General features: G+C 30.8%; 2 protein-coding genes and 1 long non-coding RNA gene across 5 annotated transcripts in view; all 3 read left to right on the top strand.

Moving 5' to 3' along the window:
• LOC105149603 (phosphatase and actin regulator 2) overlaps positions 1–19,231 on the top strand; it is a 289,109-nt gene that overhangs the window by 13,209 nt on the left and 256,669 nt on the right. The window contains exon 1 of one of the 2 annotated variants that reach the window (XM_087412169.1): positions 5,361–5,746. The exons of the other annotated variant lie outside the window; for it this stretch is intronic. Within the exon in view, the coding sequence (XP_087268295.1) occupies positions 5,713–5,746 (34 nt within the window). The 5' untranslated portion in view covers positions 5,361–5,712. Of the gene's footprint in view, positions 1–5,360; positions 5,747–19,231 lie in introns of those variants that run through there. 2 annotated transcript variants of the gene reach the window in all.
• Positions 1–19,231, top strand: part of LOC105149604 (uncharacterized) — a 56,835-nt gene that overhangs the window by 26,306 nt on the left and 11,298 nt on the right. The window lies entirely within an intron of this gene.
• LOC147907757 (uncharacterized) lies at positions 4,588–5,346 on the top strand. Its single transcript, XR_015547029.1, has 2 exons — positions 4,588–4,778; positions 4,892–5,346. It is a non-coding gene; the product is annotated as an uncharacterized LOC147907757 (long non-coding RNA).

The raw sequence follows: 19,231 nt of genomic DNA, 5'->3' as shown, positions 1-19,231 counted from the left end.
CATGTTATTTATTAGCCCTCTGTTGGCAATGTTAGACTTTAAAGGCACTGTCAATTTTTTTATTGTAAATCTTGATAGATAAATTTAAATATATAAAAAATAAGTAAAATATAATCTAACTTCTACAACAATAAAAACTTTGTTAAGTAATAAAAGCATGTATGCAAGAATTTTTTCAGATTTTTATACAACGATATAAAAAAATCTGCATTCAAGTTCGAAAATCCAAGGACGACGGATAAAAATTTTATTATTGACGTATTGATTTCTGTTTGCTGAAGATTTAGAATATTAATATTATATATTATATTATAAAGAATATTTATTAACTATTATTTTTGTTAACTTATTAAACGTAATTAGTGGAAATAATTAGCAGATGTATAAGCAAATTAAAAAGAGTCTGCGTAATTTAATGATACTAATTCGATACAAATGAAAAAGTAATTATCTAATGCAGCACTTTATCACTATTTACTATCTAGATAGGAGTCTCGTTTCAGTTACTTCTTTGATTTCACTTTCTTAATTTCTTTTGGTAATTTGCATTGTACGTATTACAATAATTATACACGGAGAGAATTTTGTTTTAAAATTTACCCCGAAAATATGATACTTGTGGTACAATACAATATTTTGAAGATTTTTACCATACACTTCAATAAAATTAATCAAACTTATTTTATATTTTATTGTAGTTTTAATGAATGAAACAGATTAAAATTCTAAGTACAATGTTGTCTCACGACTATCATATTTTCTAAGTGAATTCTAAGAAAAAATTCTCTCTGTAACAGAATGCTAAATTAAAAATTTTTTGAACTAATTATTTTTTACTTTTTTTTATTGTGTGTTTACAAGGAAAATTTCTTTAAATATATTTGTTGCATTTATTGAAATTTAATTAGTATGACATCGAAAACCGAAATAATTTAATTTGCGTCAACTAAATACGAGAAGCGCCAATTACGGTCAAAGGTAGATGCTAGACTAATACACATATATGTCTTTTAAGTGAATTTATCTTACAATCAGAAATATAACAGCACTCCGCGATTACTTTCAGACTTTCGACACACAATTTAATTTACTTTTTGAAATGGTCTTGAATGATATACAGTTGGAAAATTTATTTAAAAAATTTTATATATCTCATAAACAATCATCCACTCAAATTTTTGTGTTAATTTAACACAAGATGAACATGTTAGAAAAAATATGTTAATACAAAAAATGGTAACGCTGATACAGTTTATAAGCAAATTGTAAAAGCATATTTTTCAGTAAAATTAACATGTATTTTATTCATTTATCGTAGAATTTACGTTTTAAAATACTTTAATTTTATATTATTTGTTCACTTTTAAATTATATTATTTTGACACTGAAAAATGAATTATGAATATCAGTTTAACATAAAATAGAATGTAACGTAATGTGATTATACATTATTAAATTAATACTCAGACATGTTAAAAATTCAATAGAAAATTTTAACAAAGTGTGAGTAAATTATTTTTTTAACATAAATACGAAATGTTTTACACTATGTATGTTATTACATATCCATACTTTATATCTACATGTTCTTTAAAATTACTGATCTATTTTAGTGATGGATTGAAAATTTTTTCAAGGCTGTTTTCTTCGCCACTGAACTTGGAGAATGACGCTTGGCATCTCAGTACTTCGAAAATTTTTTCCAGTTCGTGGATACAAAAAGAGAGATCTCCTTCCTCAGTGTCCGTTAAAAAAAAATACTCGCGTCACATACACACACACGCGCACAAACATACACACACGCACAAACATACACAAATGCACAAACACACGTGTACATGAGATTCTCGATGGCGACCAAGGCGGTTGACGCTTCGTCGATCGATTATCGTTATTAGGTTACCGCTAACTAGCGCTTTGAAGTAAACCGTGCGGCCGTGCGTCTTTACTTCTCACAAAGAATGTCAGGTAATACTTCTATGAATTTTTTTTCCAATCATCGCGTCGCAAACAATATCCGATGTGACGGTATCAAGAGCTCTGTTGCATTGATAAACGTTTGTTGAGTGAAGTGCGCAGAGATGGATAATGCATCGTCACGTAGCGTGAATGAACAAACGTTTATTGAATAGTTAAGATCTTGTGAAGCGCGCGTTTCCGGTTACAGAATACACTGCGTTTCGTGTTGTTTTTGTTTGCTCGTGTTATTTCATCGAGTTACCATGATTGCTCATTTCTTTTTTCGTTTCGAGTGTTGCCAATGTTTAAAGGTATTTTTATTATATATTTAATATTAAAACAAGGAACTCTTGTCGACAATTGTATTGCTTAATTAAAAAATTTTTTCTCAATGTATTGAACAATATAAATTTTACAAATATTTAAGATAATATTATTGTTTAAAAAAGAAAACACGAATGATAGAAGCTCTAGCGATAAGCTCTGCATAAAGTCACGGATCATTGAGCCCGTAGAAAGGTGATTCTTTATATCTCATGGATACTCGACAAGATATCGCTGTTATCCAATAATTCCTCTGTCGACGAGCATGAATCACATTTCCTCTCTCAATCTTCCGTTTCTCATAGGGTCCGAGACTTTCTTCCGTTTTTCGAGATTTGGCATAGTCCGATCACGTAGCGTGTTTCCTGGGTTCTTCTCTGTCGAAGAAGCACTTCGGGGATTCGTTCGAGGTCTCGGGTGGTACAACCAGTAATACTCTATACTATGATGTCTTTGTACTGAAGGCGATTTATCAATGAATTATTTGGTTGACAATGATCTTCCATAATAGAGAATAGTGAATCAGCGTGTGCTTCGATATAATGGAAACACCAATTTTAATTGTTTAACTGCAGAAAAATATTAGAAATTAGCCATTTTTTATTGGTCCGACATTTTTCGTCAATTCGTATTAGATAGCATATTTTTTTCATTTGCAGGATTTTGTCACAATATGGATGACACGCTCTTATGACCAGATTTTTTTATTACAGGGTCTTTAAAGAATATAGTAGCCGAAAGAATAAAATATAATGTTAATAATCGGTATTAAATGAACATGAATTATATTAATGCATGGTTTGATTTTATTGATGGTTAAGTTGCTTGGTTAATCGTAAGATTATACTCCGATAAGTGTTCCTTTGCATCAATCTTGGTGAATATATTTACCTTACCCCATCCACAAGGATGACCATCAAGCAGATATCCCATGACCTTCTTCCTTGGCTCTGCTCTCTCTAATGGCGGATGCCACCACGCGACTACGCTATTTGCGTCATGCAATGCGGCTGTAGACGATCGCGAACTATTCTTAGGGTCGATCGCGATAATCGGACGACATTCGTTCGGGGAGGCATCGAGGCACGTCGCCGTTGGCCGTCGGCGCACAATCCGATCACTCGTCGGTCGGCTGATCACAGAAAGAGAGAGAGCAGCTTTCCCTCTCTCGTGGAAGGGAATAGTTCACTGCGTTTAATCGTCGATAAGCGAGTGTTGCACGTTGCGCGTTAGTGTTAGTGGGCACCACCTGAGAAACGACAGAAGCCTAGCAAGGTGTGGTGCCGTCAGCACGTTTCAGTCTGATGTAAACATGAAGCCCCCAGGTCGGGCTCCAGTGCACTCGACACCGTCGACGGGAACGGCCACGCGCAATTTTCAGAGTGACCCTTTCGTCACGCGACACGACTCGTCGAGCTCGTCGAGCATTAACGGTTGTACAAAAGGATTCGAAATAGAATCCGCTAAAATGATTATTTTGGACTAAGGTACGAATTTCGGGCGATTAAAAGCCGGATCGTGTTGAGATTCTTATCGTCGTTTGTGTAGCAGTATGGTGATACTTATTTAGGATCTCAGAATTTTGCGAGTTAATATATCTCCTCGGAGTTAACAGACTTTAATAATTAACTGAGTGATGGATACATGGAATTCACAAGATTGATAACATTGACTTTGTAAATATATTTTACTAAAAATATTTTAAAAAATGAATTTCTAATTATTATGAGTGAACTTTGCAAACGAAGCCTTTAACAATTTACGAGAGACTTTGTAAATAGATTTTCACAATTTTTAAATTGATGATATATAATTCTTTTTTCAGTTCATATCGCTCTAATATTAATATTATTTTTATAATTGGCGAATTACGAATCTGAGTATATAAAACTTTTGAGTATTTTAAGTGTACGTTGAACTTATTCGAGCGAATCGTTTGTCAACGTGAATGTGACGTACTGATTAGATAAGATTATCATTCCTGTTGCGAATGATCTTGTGCGATATATATACAAGTTATCGAAGTGACAAATGTTAGTGCTGAAAAATCAATGGATCAATGCGTTACTTTTATATTACGTGCTGTACTAAAGTGTTTGCGACTACATGAAAATATTTGATCGTGATAAGATAAGTTATTCCATGTGTTGATGTTCAACAAACAATATGATGATGCAGTGATATTAATTGAAATAATTAATTGTCAAGCTGGTGACTTTGATTTTCACAGCTCTTCATGTTCACGGCATGAATTTTGTAGCAATTACTCAGGAGCCTGTATCAGCAGATTGCTTAACAGGAAATGTAATTTAGCTTACGACACAGAAGAAGAGTTGTTGCGCATTCGTCTGATTTAATCTGTGTATATAACGTCGTTGGACTTCAACTAAATTCGTGGCGAATACGTCGTACAAATTCATGAAATCGCTGAAACTTAAAATGTTATTACGCCAATACGTAATTTCGAAGCGAACAAACTTACGGATTGATAAAACGTGAGTTGCTCTTAATTAAACAAACATTCTACTGAAGAGTTGCTCGTGTAAATACCCCTGCGGCCCGCGCCCAGGATCCGCCGGTCTACAGAGGGTGTGTCTTTCATGTGCAGGCTAGTCATTAACCACGACTGAGGGGACACATTCCGAGCTGTCCTAGAGGGATAAAGTTAACTTCGGGGTGCGTTTTGCTAGCAAAGTAATGGCAACCGTGCACGACACATACGAACGCGCTTGCCTTGTCTTCTGATGATAAAACCGTTCAAAGGTTTTTCTCCGTCCCTTAAAAACTGCGAATTCATGTAAATGTACGAGAAATAAAATGTAAATGTAACGGATGTAATATTGGTTTAAAATTAATTAATTCAATTAATAAAAAAATAGATATATACATAATAGATTTATATTTTCAATTAATAATAAGTTTAAAGATTACTTCAGAATTGAAGATACATTTATTTTATATAAAATAAATTTTATTTATTATTAATATCGTAGTATAATAATAATAATATACAGGATTTTTCCTGTATATCGGGAACATTTTTTAATAATTTTAAATTATTTATTTCTTATTGTTAGATAAAATAGCAAGAAAGCTTTCATGTTATACGCGATCGAAAATAAACAAGATGAAACAAGATTGAATAAAGTCAAAGCTGCAAGCTTTGTGTTTGAAATGCAAACTCGCCTTCTCGAAGTTAGAATAGTATAGGAAGACTTTATACGCGGGAAAGCTCTTACTATTGCATACGTTGCGAATCGATCACGCGAGAAGGTTGATAAGTCAAAAATCTTAGTGACATTTGTGAAGGTTTGTGAGTGCAGTGGTATATCTGTGGAATTTTCTCTGCGAGATGATGTAAAAGGTGCACATTGCGTGATCTACTCGGCTGGTTGCAGTTACGTGTCTCGTTCTCCTACACATTACGCAATGAGTCTGTGGCGGTTTGGACCTTTTAAAGATGGTATGTTCAGTCTGTATATATATATATACATATATATATGTATATAATATATATATGTGTGTGTGTGTGTATATATATATATAATATATCGTTCATTTGTATAAGAGTAAGTTGATTACTCGTCTGAAGTATATGATTAAATTCATGAAGATAACTAAAGCAGAGAACTTCTATCTTCATCTCTCATTTTAAGCGGATATTTTTTTATTTTCTTTTTATCTTTTTATTTGACTTTATTTTATTCAGGATTTATGCGTTTATATTCTAATGGTATATTTGCTCGTTTTTACGTAATTTATTTTATAGTGATGCTTTCGCGCGCGCGCGTAATATATTCATGAGCAAAATCCACGATTACTGTGAATTAAAGATAAGCGCATCAAGGGGAAGAATATTCGATGTGATGTGGTAACCAAGAATGGAGAAAGCAAAATTTATTGCACTCTTATCTAAACGCGTTCGAGTGTCACGCATACACTCCGATGAGCCGAAAAAATCAATTGTTGACGTGACTACCAGAGTAAAAGCTTTTCTATATACTGAGTGACGAATTCTATAATATGTGCGAGAGAATTTATTGCTTGCATAAATGCGTAACATTTACATTGCCACATGTATTTTCTAATCCTTTGTGAAAATTTTGATCGCGATGCGCGACTGCGATTAGAAGATCAGTGACTTTCATGGAACCACATGATATTTGCATTTGCATATACTATAAAGCTGAAGAACTTAAATGGTTGTGCTGGCACATCTCATTGTTGCTATAAATGATAAAATCTTTAATGGCAGGAAATAGTTAAATTATTTTCCACTTGAAAAATTCTGTAAGCTTGTGATCTTTTTCAATTTTGATGATAAGAATTTTTTTATATCGATTTTTATCTACTATGGAACAGCAAAACTTCTTGATGAAAATAAATGAAAATAATATTTACAATGTATTTTTTAATATAAACTATTTTAACATTAAAAATTTTTTTATATACACTAAAGTTTTATAAATATTAAAGTTACATTTTCTTATAATTTATTATCGATTTATATTCATTGTGGAATAGGATAACAAAACTTCGTAAAAAATGAGTGAAAATAATATTTATAATGTTTTTATTTTTTTAAATATAATCTATTTTAATATTTGACATTTTTTTTATAATGAGGTTTTACATTTATCAACATTAAAGTTGTATTTTTTCATTATATTCGAACATTGATTAAATTAGGGTATAATATAACGTTATATACTTAAATTTATAAATTGTTCTTGTACCCGGAAGTAATAAGTTTACTTTTAAGAGGTAAATTGCACGTATAGCCTATTTAGCATCGTTTCCAAAACATTTCCGACCGGAGCACTTCATCTAAATAAAGAGCATATCTTCTACGTCGACTTGGCAACGAACGACAATGGACATTTAGGTCATCGATTGCTCTCGAGGGATGCAGTGTCCCTTTTCAGAGTCTTTCGGAGCTTGTAGATGAATCTTGAATTTTCAGTGTCAATGTTTGATACGTAAACCATAAACGATCGTTATTGTTATTAAATGTATAATAATTTTGTACATTTAGAGAGCATATTTGTAACATCATATAATTTTCTATTTGTGTTTTTATGAAATTTTCAGTGAAGTTTCTTCACTCTAGCAAAGATTATCTTAGCACACAGGCAATTCGACATAAAATTTTAACTCCAACTTGATTTAAATCTCGGACAACCGAGTTTGATATGATAATATTTTACCGTGTCAATAAAAAGATATTTCAATCTACCACACACACGCACACACACGCACTTGCACTTCCGTTTGAAACTAAAAAATTCACATTGATCAGTATTATTTTATATACATTTCATGTTCATATTTTATTATCTTATTTTATTGTTACATTTATTATAATATTTTATATATAATTATTTTACAAACGTAGATAATATTTAGAATATACACGTAAATATCTTTTAAAATTTAATTTTGGACAAATGCAACGAATAGCAGTTTAATTTTTATTAAAATTTAATATTAACAATTTGATATTCTCTAATTATAATATACATGTGCGTAATAATTTCGATTATGAACTTATTTCGTAGTGAATTCACTTTCCGAGCGTTGCTATAAATATTTTCCCCATTGCACTTTTCTGGTTGCAGCGAGAACGTATTTTCGACGAGGTGTTTTATTTCTTTGAAAGATCTCCAAGGTTGCCTTCGATACGCCGCAAAGACGTACCGGTGTTGAAAGAGACTGCGTCCAGGGAAGGGTTGTGCCACGTTCGAGAATGTGAGCTCCCCGGAGAGTCACTGACGTTGGGATGTCTTATTGTTATGTAACCGTTATTGTACCTCGCGGAAAATCACTTCTCCTCTACTTTTGTATCTGACATTTCGTATCTTCTCTCGCTTTATCAATCTTGAACCCGACTCTTCGATTTGATCGTGGGGCATTTCCCGTCTCTTCGGATTTTAAACTCAGCTTCGCGAGCGAAATGTATTTGCGATGAAAAAATTCGCGCATAGATAGTCAGATACGGGCAACGGAATGGAGCACTCGGCGAAAACCGAGACGATGTTTGTCGTTTAAAGTGCCACTCTCAAGAACTCGCGGGCTTAGATATAAGATACAATGTGACACTCACACAACCGCCAAAGGGAGGATCCATGCCTTCCCAGCTTCTCGCTATGCGGCAATTTATGCTTTTCTATTTATATGTGATATTTGATTTAATGGGAATTTAGGAAATACAGTACCGCTTTTTCCAAACACAGCTCTTTGTTTTCTACATTGCGTTTCTAATCAGAGGAAAGGGAAACAGTGTTATATATAGAGATAAAAAAAAAATTTTTGTTTTACTTTGTGTGAAATAAAAAAATCAGATTTTTACGGTAAAAAAACTTTTTATTGAACTTTCTTGAAAAGAAATATAAAATTAAATTTATTGATATTTATTGTTAAAACATTTAATATCTACATTGTTTTAATATGTCCAATGCATGGACAGCAATTTTTATAAATTTCACGAACGTCACTCGAAAGTATCAACTTTAGCTTTAAAATGTATTTTTGTCTCTATTCATTTCTGTGATCAGTTTTCCATAAACATTTTTATTTTTACTAGCAAATATTGACGATTGCCGAGGAAATGGGTATTATTGTTCATTTTGTATAAAACGTATATTTAATATCTTTTTATCTTTTTATTTTTATAACTTTAAATATCGAAGCGGAACCGTATGTTCCTGCGTTGTTGCGATGCCTAATAAGTCAATAATGTTCTTTTCGAAACTGAATTTAAGAAACACTATTCAATAAGTACACATTAATTTTCATAAAATTTATTATTGAAAGTACTTGCAAAATGATGAATAACTATATTCTTTTTATTGGCAGTCATCATGATTTTGCAACACGTTAACTGTCATATTTCCGCTATATTTTTGTTTGTTGAACACAAATCCATTCAAATTTGTCTGTTACGTCACTTTTGAGAAAAAGAAAAAACATCAAAAAGAAAAAACGACAATTTCGAGGATTTTTATTATATTTTATCCTGTTGTAGCATGGACAGCAATTTTTTTCTAAATTTCACAAACGTCACTCGAAAGTATTAACTTTAGCTTTAAAATGTATTTTTGTCTCTATTCATTTCTGTGATCAGTTTTCATAAACATTTTTATTTTTACTAGTAAATATTGACGATTGCCGAGAAAATGGTATTGTTGTTCATTTTGTATAAAGTATTTTTAGTAATTAAAATTTTAACAAAATCGACGTGTATATATTGAGTTGTGTTCTTTGTAAGTATATCTATAACCATTAGTCATTGTATTTATTTTGATTATTTATAGTTATTTTTACACAAAAATTTTTTAGATAAATGTAAAAATTAAGTTCTAAAACAATAATGTGGCGTTAAATGTTCAAAGAAAAAAATATATCCGAATAAAAATTTCTAGTTTTTTGATAATTTATGCCACATTTATAGAAAAATAAAATAGTATAAATGATACATTTAAATGGGAAAATTAATTACAAACATTAATTAAACTACATTGTATGATTAAATATACATTGTATGATACAATTTTATGATTATTCTAAATTTAAAAAATATTTTCTCATTTCATTTTTATGAATAATAGTTCGCACATTTTTAATTTGAAAATGATAAAGTTTTCTTATCAAATTATTCAGTTGAATAGCTAAAGCCCTTAAGTGAAACCTAGAGAAGGGTCAGTCTATTTTTTTAATCTCTTTGGACAATTTAACGAGCAGCGTTAACCTCACGAACATAAATTTCTCATAACCCCGATTTCACATAGATATCTACTTTTATCGGGTCGTCGTCGCCATTTATCAGAATTTTCAGCGACGTCGTTTTGTTCTGGGTGTTCCAGCGTGCTCCATAAAAGCGTCTTCGAAGGAGACATCTCGCTATCACTTGCGTTCACTATCTCATTTTCACTTCGGCCATGTAACGTAAAGATACCGTACTTTCGTATTTTTCCATTGCGTTCGTTCTATCAGTAAATTGAGGTTTGTGAAACTGAGAGCTAGATAGTTCTCAGAAAAATAAGTGCCAATCTACTTACACCGTTTTCCGTTATCCCTTCCTCCTCTCTCTTGCCATGACTTTTATATTTCTTCATTTTCTGCTGATCATGAAAGTTTCGTTGACATGAGCGGATAGAGACGCGATCACGGATGAAAGCCATCGCGAGAATGGTACGATAGGAGCATATCGCGATAAAGTGCACGGTTATTGAATAAGGCAAGAAATATTGCAGAAACGCGACGTTGAAAAAAACTCGATGAGCCATCATCATCGTTGGGGGACGATCGGCTCTATCTCGCTTTTTCTCGCAAGACAGTTCGCTATCCCACTCGACGTCCATCGATTTTACTGCTTCGAACACTCTCGATATAGTGATGATAATATGTCACTAACTTGTGCAAAGTGCGCACGGAAATTGGTAAACAGACTTTGAAGAAACTGATCGGTCATTCGCAAAAACAGCAATTGAAAAAATATAATTTAGTGCGTGAAAAAAAAAAGAAAAATTTTATTCAAGAAAAGCGAAGATGCCTTTCTTGAATAGAAATTACCATAAAATCTAACGATTATCGAAAAAAATAGTAATAATGATAATTTTTTTATACTCATATTGAAAAGAGTAACAATAAGATAATAATTACTAAAGCTTCGGTGAAATGATATTTTAGTCAAATATTTCGTTAATACATAACTACAACTAATTATGTAAATGCTAAATTCTAATTTTACTTTTTTAATATTAGATATCTCTTTTAATTATTATCAAATGGTTTGTTTATTACATGACAAGAACGGTTTTAATGAAGTATTTAAAAATTTAATTAGATACAGATCTGAAAATAATTTTGGATTATTAAAATAATTATGTAGGATTCTTAATGATGGACAATGCTGCAAAAAGTTTTTGTATTCTGTATAGGAATCAGATCATTGAATCATTAAATAACTATATTTTTCAAATGACTTACAAAAAAAAGATGAAATGTAATATACGCTGTACAATATTTAATATATTTAAATTGTATCATGTAACTAAGCATTTGTTTACACACGGCATCACACTATCATTAATCATTAAATAGCCGTTATATTTACCAATGTCATCTTTTATTTTTTCTGTTTTTGAACTAGTTTGTTGAGAATTAATGTACTTATTGAATTAATGATCTATTCACGGTTTCCATATTTATGTCTTGTGTAGGCAAATATTCAGTTACATGATATATTGAATATATTAAATATTGCAGAACATGTGTTATATTTTATCTTATTTTTTTGCAAATCATTTGAAAAATACGATGACAGTAATCGTTTATCATATTTCTGAAACTGTTCTATTAGTGTAAAATGCTTGTATATTAAATGTACATTAATTATTCGACTCTCATATAAACTAAAAAAAATTATTTAATTCAATTACTTATCAAAATTGAAAAGGCCACGTTTATTTCTTCATTTTATATTCGTCTTTTATTGAATCACTTATTGAAGTAACAATGTTATTTTTTATTATATTTAGCACTATTGCATCTATCTTATGCATGGATAAGTGCTGTATTATATCGCGTAACTCAAACATGAAGGCTTCTTCAAATGCCATGCGCTATTTCAGCGCGTGTAGGCGCCTCTCATATCTTAAATACAAAAAATAAGATACAATATAAAACATGCACTAAAAACATTAATATGTAACGTCGACATTGACGACAGTTTTGTGATACATTTGGAACATATTAATGTTTTTAGTGCATATTTTACATTGTATCTTATTTTTTTGTATACTGTGCATACAAAACTATGCCTATGATGCATACGCTGGTTGTATACAGTTATAAGGAACCTACAGTTAAACGCCGATTTCAAACGGCGATTTTTGGGAGGTTTCTTGGCAAATATACTACTCGGTGGTTTGCCAATGTCTTCCGAGAGAAGCCAATCTCCAAACTACCCAATATTCGTTGGAAGAATTCGCTTTAGCTCATAAAATAATGGCAAAATTCTCCCATGAAAGTACGAGTATAAATGTCTACGTAATTTCGAATTTATTACAAATTGCGAACTGCGCGGCAGTTTGTACATTAAAGCTCCCCTCAACAAAGTAGTTCCATGAACAAAGTTTCACCATAACGTTTATTACGATATGTCCCGAAAATCTTCTTTACTTTTCGAGAACGATATTTTCCATTGACAACGAAAGAGGGAATTATCCTGGTGTGAGCTGCAATATTGTTCGTGAAACTATTTCAATAACAGCTTCGTACGTTGCTAAGCTTGTCGTACCTTCTGTGTACTTGTAAAGTTTAATATTAGCCACAAAATATTTCATAATTTATGAGAAGTGATAGTAGGAACTATTAAATTTGTAGCAAATGAAAACTTATTAATCAAAAAACAATAGATATTACTTTTTGCCTCTTATAATTAATTTAAGTTTGGATTAGTCTAATACAATAAATAATAATGAAAATGTAAGTGAAAGAGTGAAAGAGTGAAAGTGACAGCTTAATAATTATGGTTTACTTATTACAATTGCAGTAACTATTGCTATATAGAGTGAAAAATGAAACAATAACAATCATTATGTAATCAGTATTATCAGTGCATTAAGATATGCTTGAGTAAATGGATTTGAAAGATAAGTTTGAAGAAAGATATCTTCTATCCCGAAATTACTGAAGGAAGTTGACATCAAATTGGATTTGGACTTCAGGACTATCCTAGATACAACTTTCGTATCTACATAGTGTACTCCATTACATGTTTGCAGCGAAGTGTGCAAGTTCGCTTTGCTCGGTAAATGAAAATACTTCTCCTGTGATATCTACGCCTTTATCATACTTTTGCAAGCGAATGAGAAATAACGTTAGTTCCGCTTAGTTTGACTTTTCGAATGAATTTCCACGCTACTCTCAATCGAGGGTATCCGTTGAGCACAATTATGATCTCTAATTGGGATTTTATCGCCAAATGAGATAACTCGTTTCCTTGGTAATTGGTGGAGAGTGCTCTGTAAAAGTATAATTACGTTAAGAGACTTAGCGCGACTTATTTCGACGACTTAAAATCTTTCTTTGAATTTAGATGGTCATTATAATGAGCTGTAGATACGAAATCGTAATGCTCTGATATCAATCGCGCGCACTTTGTCTTTTTGTATGCTTTTGCATTGATTGACTTAGGAATGGTTGTTGTTCCATCTTCAGATAAACGATGTGATAATTTACCTACTTGGTAAACAAAAGAATAAAAAAGTAAGAACATAAGAGAGTAAGACAGTGAGCTGAAGTTCACCGAAAAGTGGAACGAACAATCTAGCTTTATTTCGACGACAATTCAATTTATCGCAATTTTGCAATCGAGATAATACTACAAAAATTGTAGGGTATATTAAAATTGTTGTTTTTTTTATTCTAGATTTTTAATTAAAAATACATGGAATGGAGAATATATGTGCATTTGATGATCGACGTGTGTTTATATTTTTTCGTGACATTTTAATCTATAAGTTTCACCTTTCACTGCTCGGCATCTAATAGAACATCTGATTCGTGGGACATGCAAAGTGAATTCCTTTCTGTTGTTCTTTATTTTCTACTAAGCGAGATGTCCTAGAATATTGCAGGTTACTTGAAACCGGTTACAACATAATACGCTTTCGCACTTCTTGTGCCGCATTCCACTTTCATTATATATGGTGGCGAGAAATGTAAACAAATTTTTCGAAATATATTTCAATATGAAAAAGTTCATATTAAATCAAGTAGTTGCACACGGAAAGATCGATTTTAATGAAAGATTTAAAACTTGGGATATAGATCTGAAATTAATTTTGTTGAAAACAAAAAAATGATAAACAATGCTATGAAAAATTTTAATATTCTAGCAATTTGGGTTTTCAACAAAATTATTTTGATGGCCCAACAAAATTATTTTCAGATTTAATTTAGGAAAATTTTAGATTTTCAGCAAAAATTGTTCTTTTCGGGCAAAGTAGATGATAACAATATATTAGAAAATATAAAATATTCTCCATTAAAAAATTTTTTTTATCTGGAAGAAATAAATGATAGTTTTCTAAATATTTGTAATTAATTATGTTTATATATTTTTAATAATTGTGACTACTTAAGTCTTAATATATGATTATACTTCTTGAATAAGTAGGAGTAAATTTATAAGAGAGAGAGAGAGAGAGAGAAGATTAAAATTTTTTTCTTATTCTCTCTGTAGGTTTGTAGTCTGTATGCAGTTATTTATGCCAGTATCTCGCTTACGCAATCAAACGTGACAAAGACAAAACGATGCAGAACTAGGCGTGTTCGATAATTATAGTATGTAATGCAAAATGTAGCTCAAATGTTGATGTCCTTGTGGTACTCTATTATCACGCAATGATCGATTTTAATGAAGATCAGTTTCGCGTGCAAATTAAATATTTCACGATTTTAATCGCTTTTAATGAGATGTTGTCACAGAAATTTGTTATGGTTGTACTGGTCTCGAGGTAGAGAGACGCTCGATACCAAAGCAGGTGCGCAGTGATAGTACAATATTCTCTAAGTCCCGTTGAAGTTACAAGGAAATTATTGAATGTTACTAATAATTTCATTAAAATTTTTTCTTTCGCAGCTATTTTTAATTTTACATGGAAACGATTTTGCTGAAGTGTCTGAAAATTTAGATACAGTTCTGAAAATAATTTTATTAAATTATTAAAATAATTGTGTAGAACGTTTGAGCATAATGAGCAATGCTGCAAATAGTTTTGAGTGAAATGCATGGTCGAAAACTTCTCTACGATTTTTTTTCGCTGAGATATTTAACTTTTCGTGAAATTCAATAAAAATATATTAGCACAGAAATACTTATAAACGTGACTGTATGTTTATATATTTTTTACATTTAAAATAAATCTTACTCGATGTTACAACACGATGTTGACACCATAATATTTGGCGTAAAACCGATGTGCTCGACTATTTTATTGTAGATTTTGTTAAATCTACAATAAAATACTCGAGCGCATCGGTTTCACGCCAAATATTATGGCATCAGTTGTTACCTGTTATATAAGAGTAAAATATTCTTCTTTCAGTAATAAATATGATTGTCCCTACATTAATCCTATTTTATGATAGATAAAAAAATAATATTATTGAATCTAAAAATCTTCTATAGAGATGCAAACATTCTATTTATTTTTATTAATATCACTTTAACCGTACATATTCAATCATTTCTTTTTCTCTATAATAAGTGATAATAATAATTCTCTATAATTATATTATATAATAATTTCTCTAATAGTGATAATAATAATTAGATACTTTTTTTGGATATTGTTATTTCATGCACACTAACTAAACTGATATAACATTGAAATATTCTGGCTACATATCAAAATATTTGATTGTAATAACCAGAAATTTTGTTTATTTCTTTCAAGCTGAATCAATTTTGTTAATTCAATTATATATGATTGTTTTTACCATGTAATATCTAGTTTAAAGAAGAAAATTCATGATTTTTGAAATATTCTTCATAATATAATCGCAGAACGCGTCAGTTGGCATCAACCAGGAAGAATGCATCTGTCGCGAGAACAATACATGTCACTCTCACATATTTTACTCGTGTCGGTTTCACGTTTATCGCAAAAATTTATTCGTGAAAAAACGGAAAAAATGTCGGACTGCTTGCACACGCGTGCGAAGCGCAGTGCGCTTTATTCTTCTAAAAGCGCATTTTCGCAAGCGAATGATGTTCTACTCGCGTTATTCGTCTTTCGGATTCAAATACAGCTTCACTTGCAGCTTTGAAGCGAGATGTGCTTCGCCGCATGCAGACCATTGATTTCGCGAAATGAATATTCGCAATAGTTTCCGTGCAAGTGGACACGTCGTTCTCTTCGTATTACAGAGACCCATCTCTTGACTTCTAATCTGCGGCATCAATAACATCGCGATCCTCATTAATATTCGACGGAGAGCAGATACCACTCCATTCTTTAACTATCAATCCTAACAGAAGCTGCTGTAGTTGCGATCGATGACCAGAAACGAAGCTCTACGATGCCACGGCTACGATAGCATCTAATATCGAAACACGATATCGAGGAGTTCGATCGTTCTATTATATATCCTCCGTCATAGAAAATATTACGCTTGAATTTGGAGCATTCGGTCTTATCTAGGTCTTTGCATTTAAATCACGATATTACGTGTACGTATAAATTGATGTATTTATTAAATATATCTCGTTTTATTGCGATTCATTTATATTTCTGGACATGTCCATACTAAAAATACAAATAGATATCATTTATAGAATTGAGATATGAAGAGCGGAATATTTTTAATTAGGAATTCGAGTCAAATCTGATATTTTTTTATTAAAAAAATCTGAAATAAATGGATTTTTGTGTTACGGTAACGTCTATATTATAATTGATTTTCATTCATAGAAAGATTAATTTTAGTGAAGCATCTAAAAATGTAACTACAGATTTTTAAATATTTTGTTGAATTATATCAGAATAATTAAAAATTATAAATTATGCAGGACGCTAGAAAATTTTTCAAAATTTGTAGCGTTAGTTATTATGCTTGAGTTTTTCTATTACATAATTATTTTAATGAGCCAACAAAATTATTTTTACGTAATAAGTTATTAAAAACAAGATTATATGAATAATAATAAAAATGGCAAATGAAATTCAGGCAAATGTAATTGGCAATTTCACATATATTTAATACTTAAATTAAAATCTTGTATTTTTTAGCTACAGTTCGTGCTATTCTCAGCGAATAATATGATTAATTTCCAATCATTATATAAATAAATCAAATAAATTGAAAAACTCCAAATACAGTTGGAGATATTGACGTCTAACAACATTTCTATATAAATTTTAAATACATTTTTCAGATATATAAGCTGCACGATCCGATTTACTATCGGATTTGCAACGATAAATGTTGGTATAATAATCGAATTGGAAAAGATACTCGACTGGATATTCCAAGTTCGAATTGTGGCTGATGTAATATTTTTCACAATAAATTCTTTACTTTTTTAATAATTGCTTTAAGATGCTAATAGCATTGTTATCAAATTGATGATCAATTTAAATTGTGAGATTATTATTCCAATTTATTATTGTGTTACAAATCCGATAGTATAATCCATGCGTAGTTTATGTAACTAAAAAATGTATTTATATAAAAATATATAATATTTAATAAAAATGTTATTAAGCACCAATATATCTAGCTTCGATATATGATTTTGCTATTTGATTTTTTATTACTTATTTGATTTATTTTTAGATTTATTTTTATCTAAATTTTTAGATACTTTAGCAACAATTTGTTTTTTTTTTTTCGTATGGCAAACGTTGTATAGAAAAATCTGAACATGTATTTGGTACATCGTTTTGAACTTTTATTAATTTTTGAAAAAGTAAATCGCTGCTGTACATGATTGTAAGATTTTATGGATTTACGAAAAGTTTGCATTATGCCATTACTTCTCAACTTTCCGGTCCGCATTAGACTCATCAGAAAGTTTGGTCGACGCAGAAAAGCAAACACGCAGACGACGACTTACTCTTAAAAGCTTGGGAACGAGCTAAGCAAAAGGGAGGGGAATTCCATCAACGTGCGAAAAACCAATATCGCGCACGTGCCATGTTCTTGAACGTAGATCCATCCGTTCTTTACGCGCATTCTGCGGGAAAATCTCGTTGCACTCGCCACGGTTATTTGTAGAATTCAATGTGCAATGATGCGAAGTGCTCTCAGAAGAGACCGCAGCGACTTTTTCAAAATTCTATCATGTACTTATTTTTACCGGGAAAACCTGTTGGTGCTAGCCTTTTTTATAATTCTATTCTATATTAACTTATGTCCACAGTCGTGTTGTTTTAGAGATATATAGAGAACTTTTTCTTATTTATTTCAGAAAATATAATTAATATTAGAAGGAAAAAACATCATTTCAACTATAGAAGTGATACAATTTCGAACATGATGCAATTCTGAACGAAATAAGATTCGAATTCAATTTTCGAAGATCAAATTTGATTTTTTCCTGTTTAGTATTCTTCAATTCTATCCATACAATGAGAGGATCAAACTTGAACTTCGAAAATTGAATTCAAATTTTATTTTCAGAATTGTATCGTTCGAAATTGTATTATCTTATATTAGATTAAAAAATGTCATAATGTAAATTTATTGATTTATTATTTTATATTTTTATAAAACCAAATTGAACTATATTTTACACGCAAAGAACGATTTTACTGTGTAATATCTAAAATTTAATTAGATATAAATCTGAAAATAATTATTTATTGGCTTTAAAATATTGCCTTAATTTATTGGCTTTTTAAAATAATTGTGAAGAATATTTAAATGTTGATGACAATACTGCAAAAAATTTTATCTTAGCTACCAGTTTGAGCATCTTACAAAATTATTTTGATGGTCAAAACAACATTTTTGAATGCAGTGTATTTAGCTAAGTTTTTCAGCAAAAACGTTGTTCCTGTGTAATTAATGTTGTTAGTCAAACTTGAAGCAAAATCAATGGGAGTAGACAGAAAAAGTAATGGCGCTCTAAAAGATAGACAATTTGGAATTAAACAAGATGAAACGAAAACAACAATTTAGACACAGTATCTTTGTTTAGATTTATACAGTAAGAGCAAAAAATATTTGTACAAGGAAATTTGTTATAAAAAAGTCTTATTTGTAGAAAATAAATATTAATTAGTAATTTTACACAATGAATATATCCTGTTCTAACATAAATAAACGAGCTTCGCATGTATTCCTGATTTTAGAAGCTCGTTTAGAAATTTCTCGTCTGTATGAATACTTTTAGAGCATTCAAACAATACAATTTTTAATTTTTATTTATTTT

This window comes from Acromyrmex echinatior, chromosome 12 (genome assembly GCF_024713525.1).
Source record: "Acromyrmex echinatior isolate Ae372 chromosome 12, ASM2471352v2, whole genome shotgun sequence".
Taxonomy (NCBI): Eukaryota; Metazoa; Arthropoda; class Insecta; order Hymenoptera; family Formicidae; genus Acromyrmex; species Acromyrmex echinatior.
The sequence above is the reverse complement of the archived record's forward strand: the minus strand, read 5'-3'. Positions and strand labels throughout refer to the sequence as shown.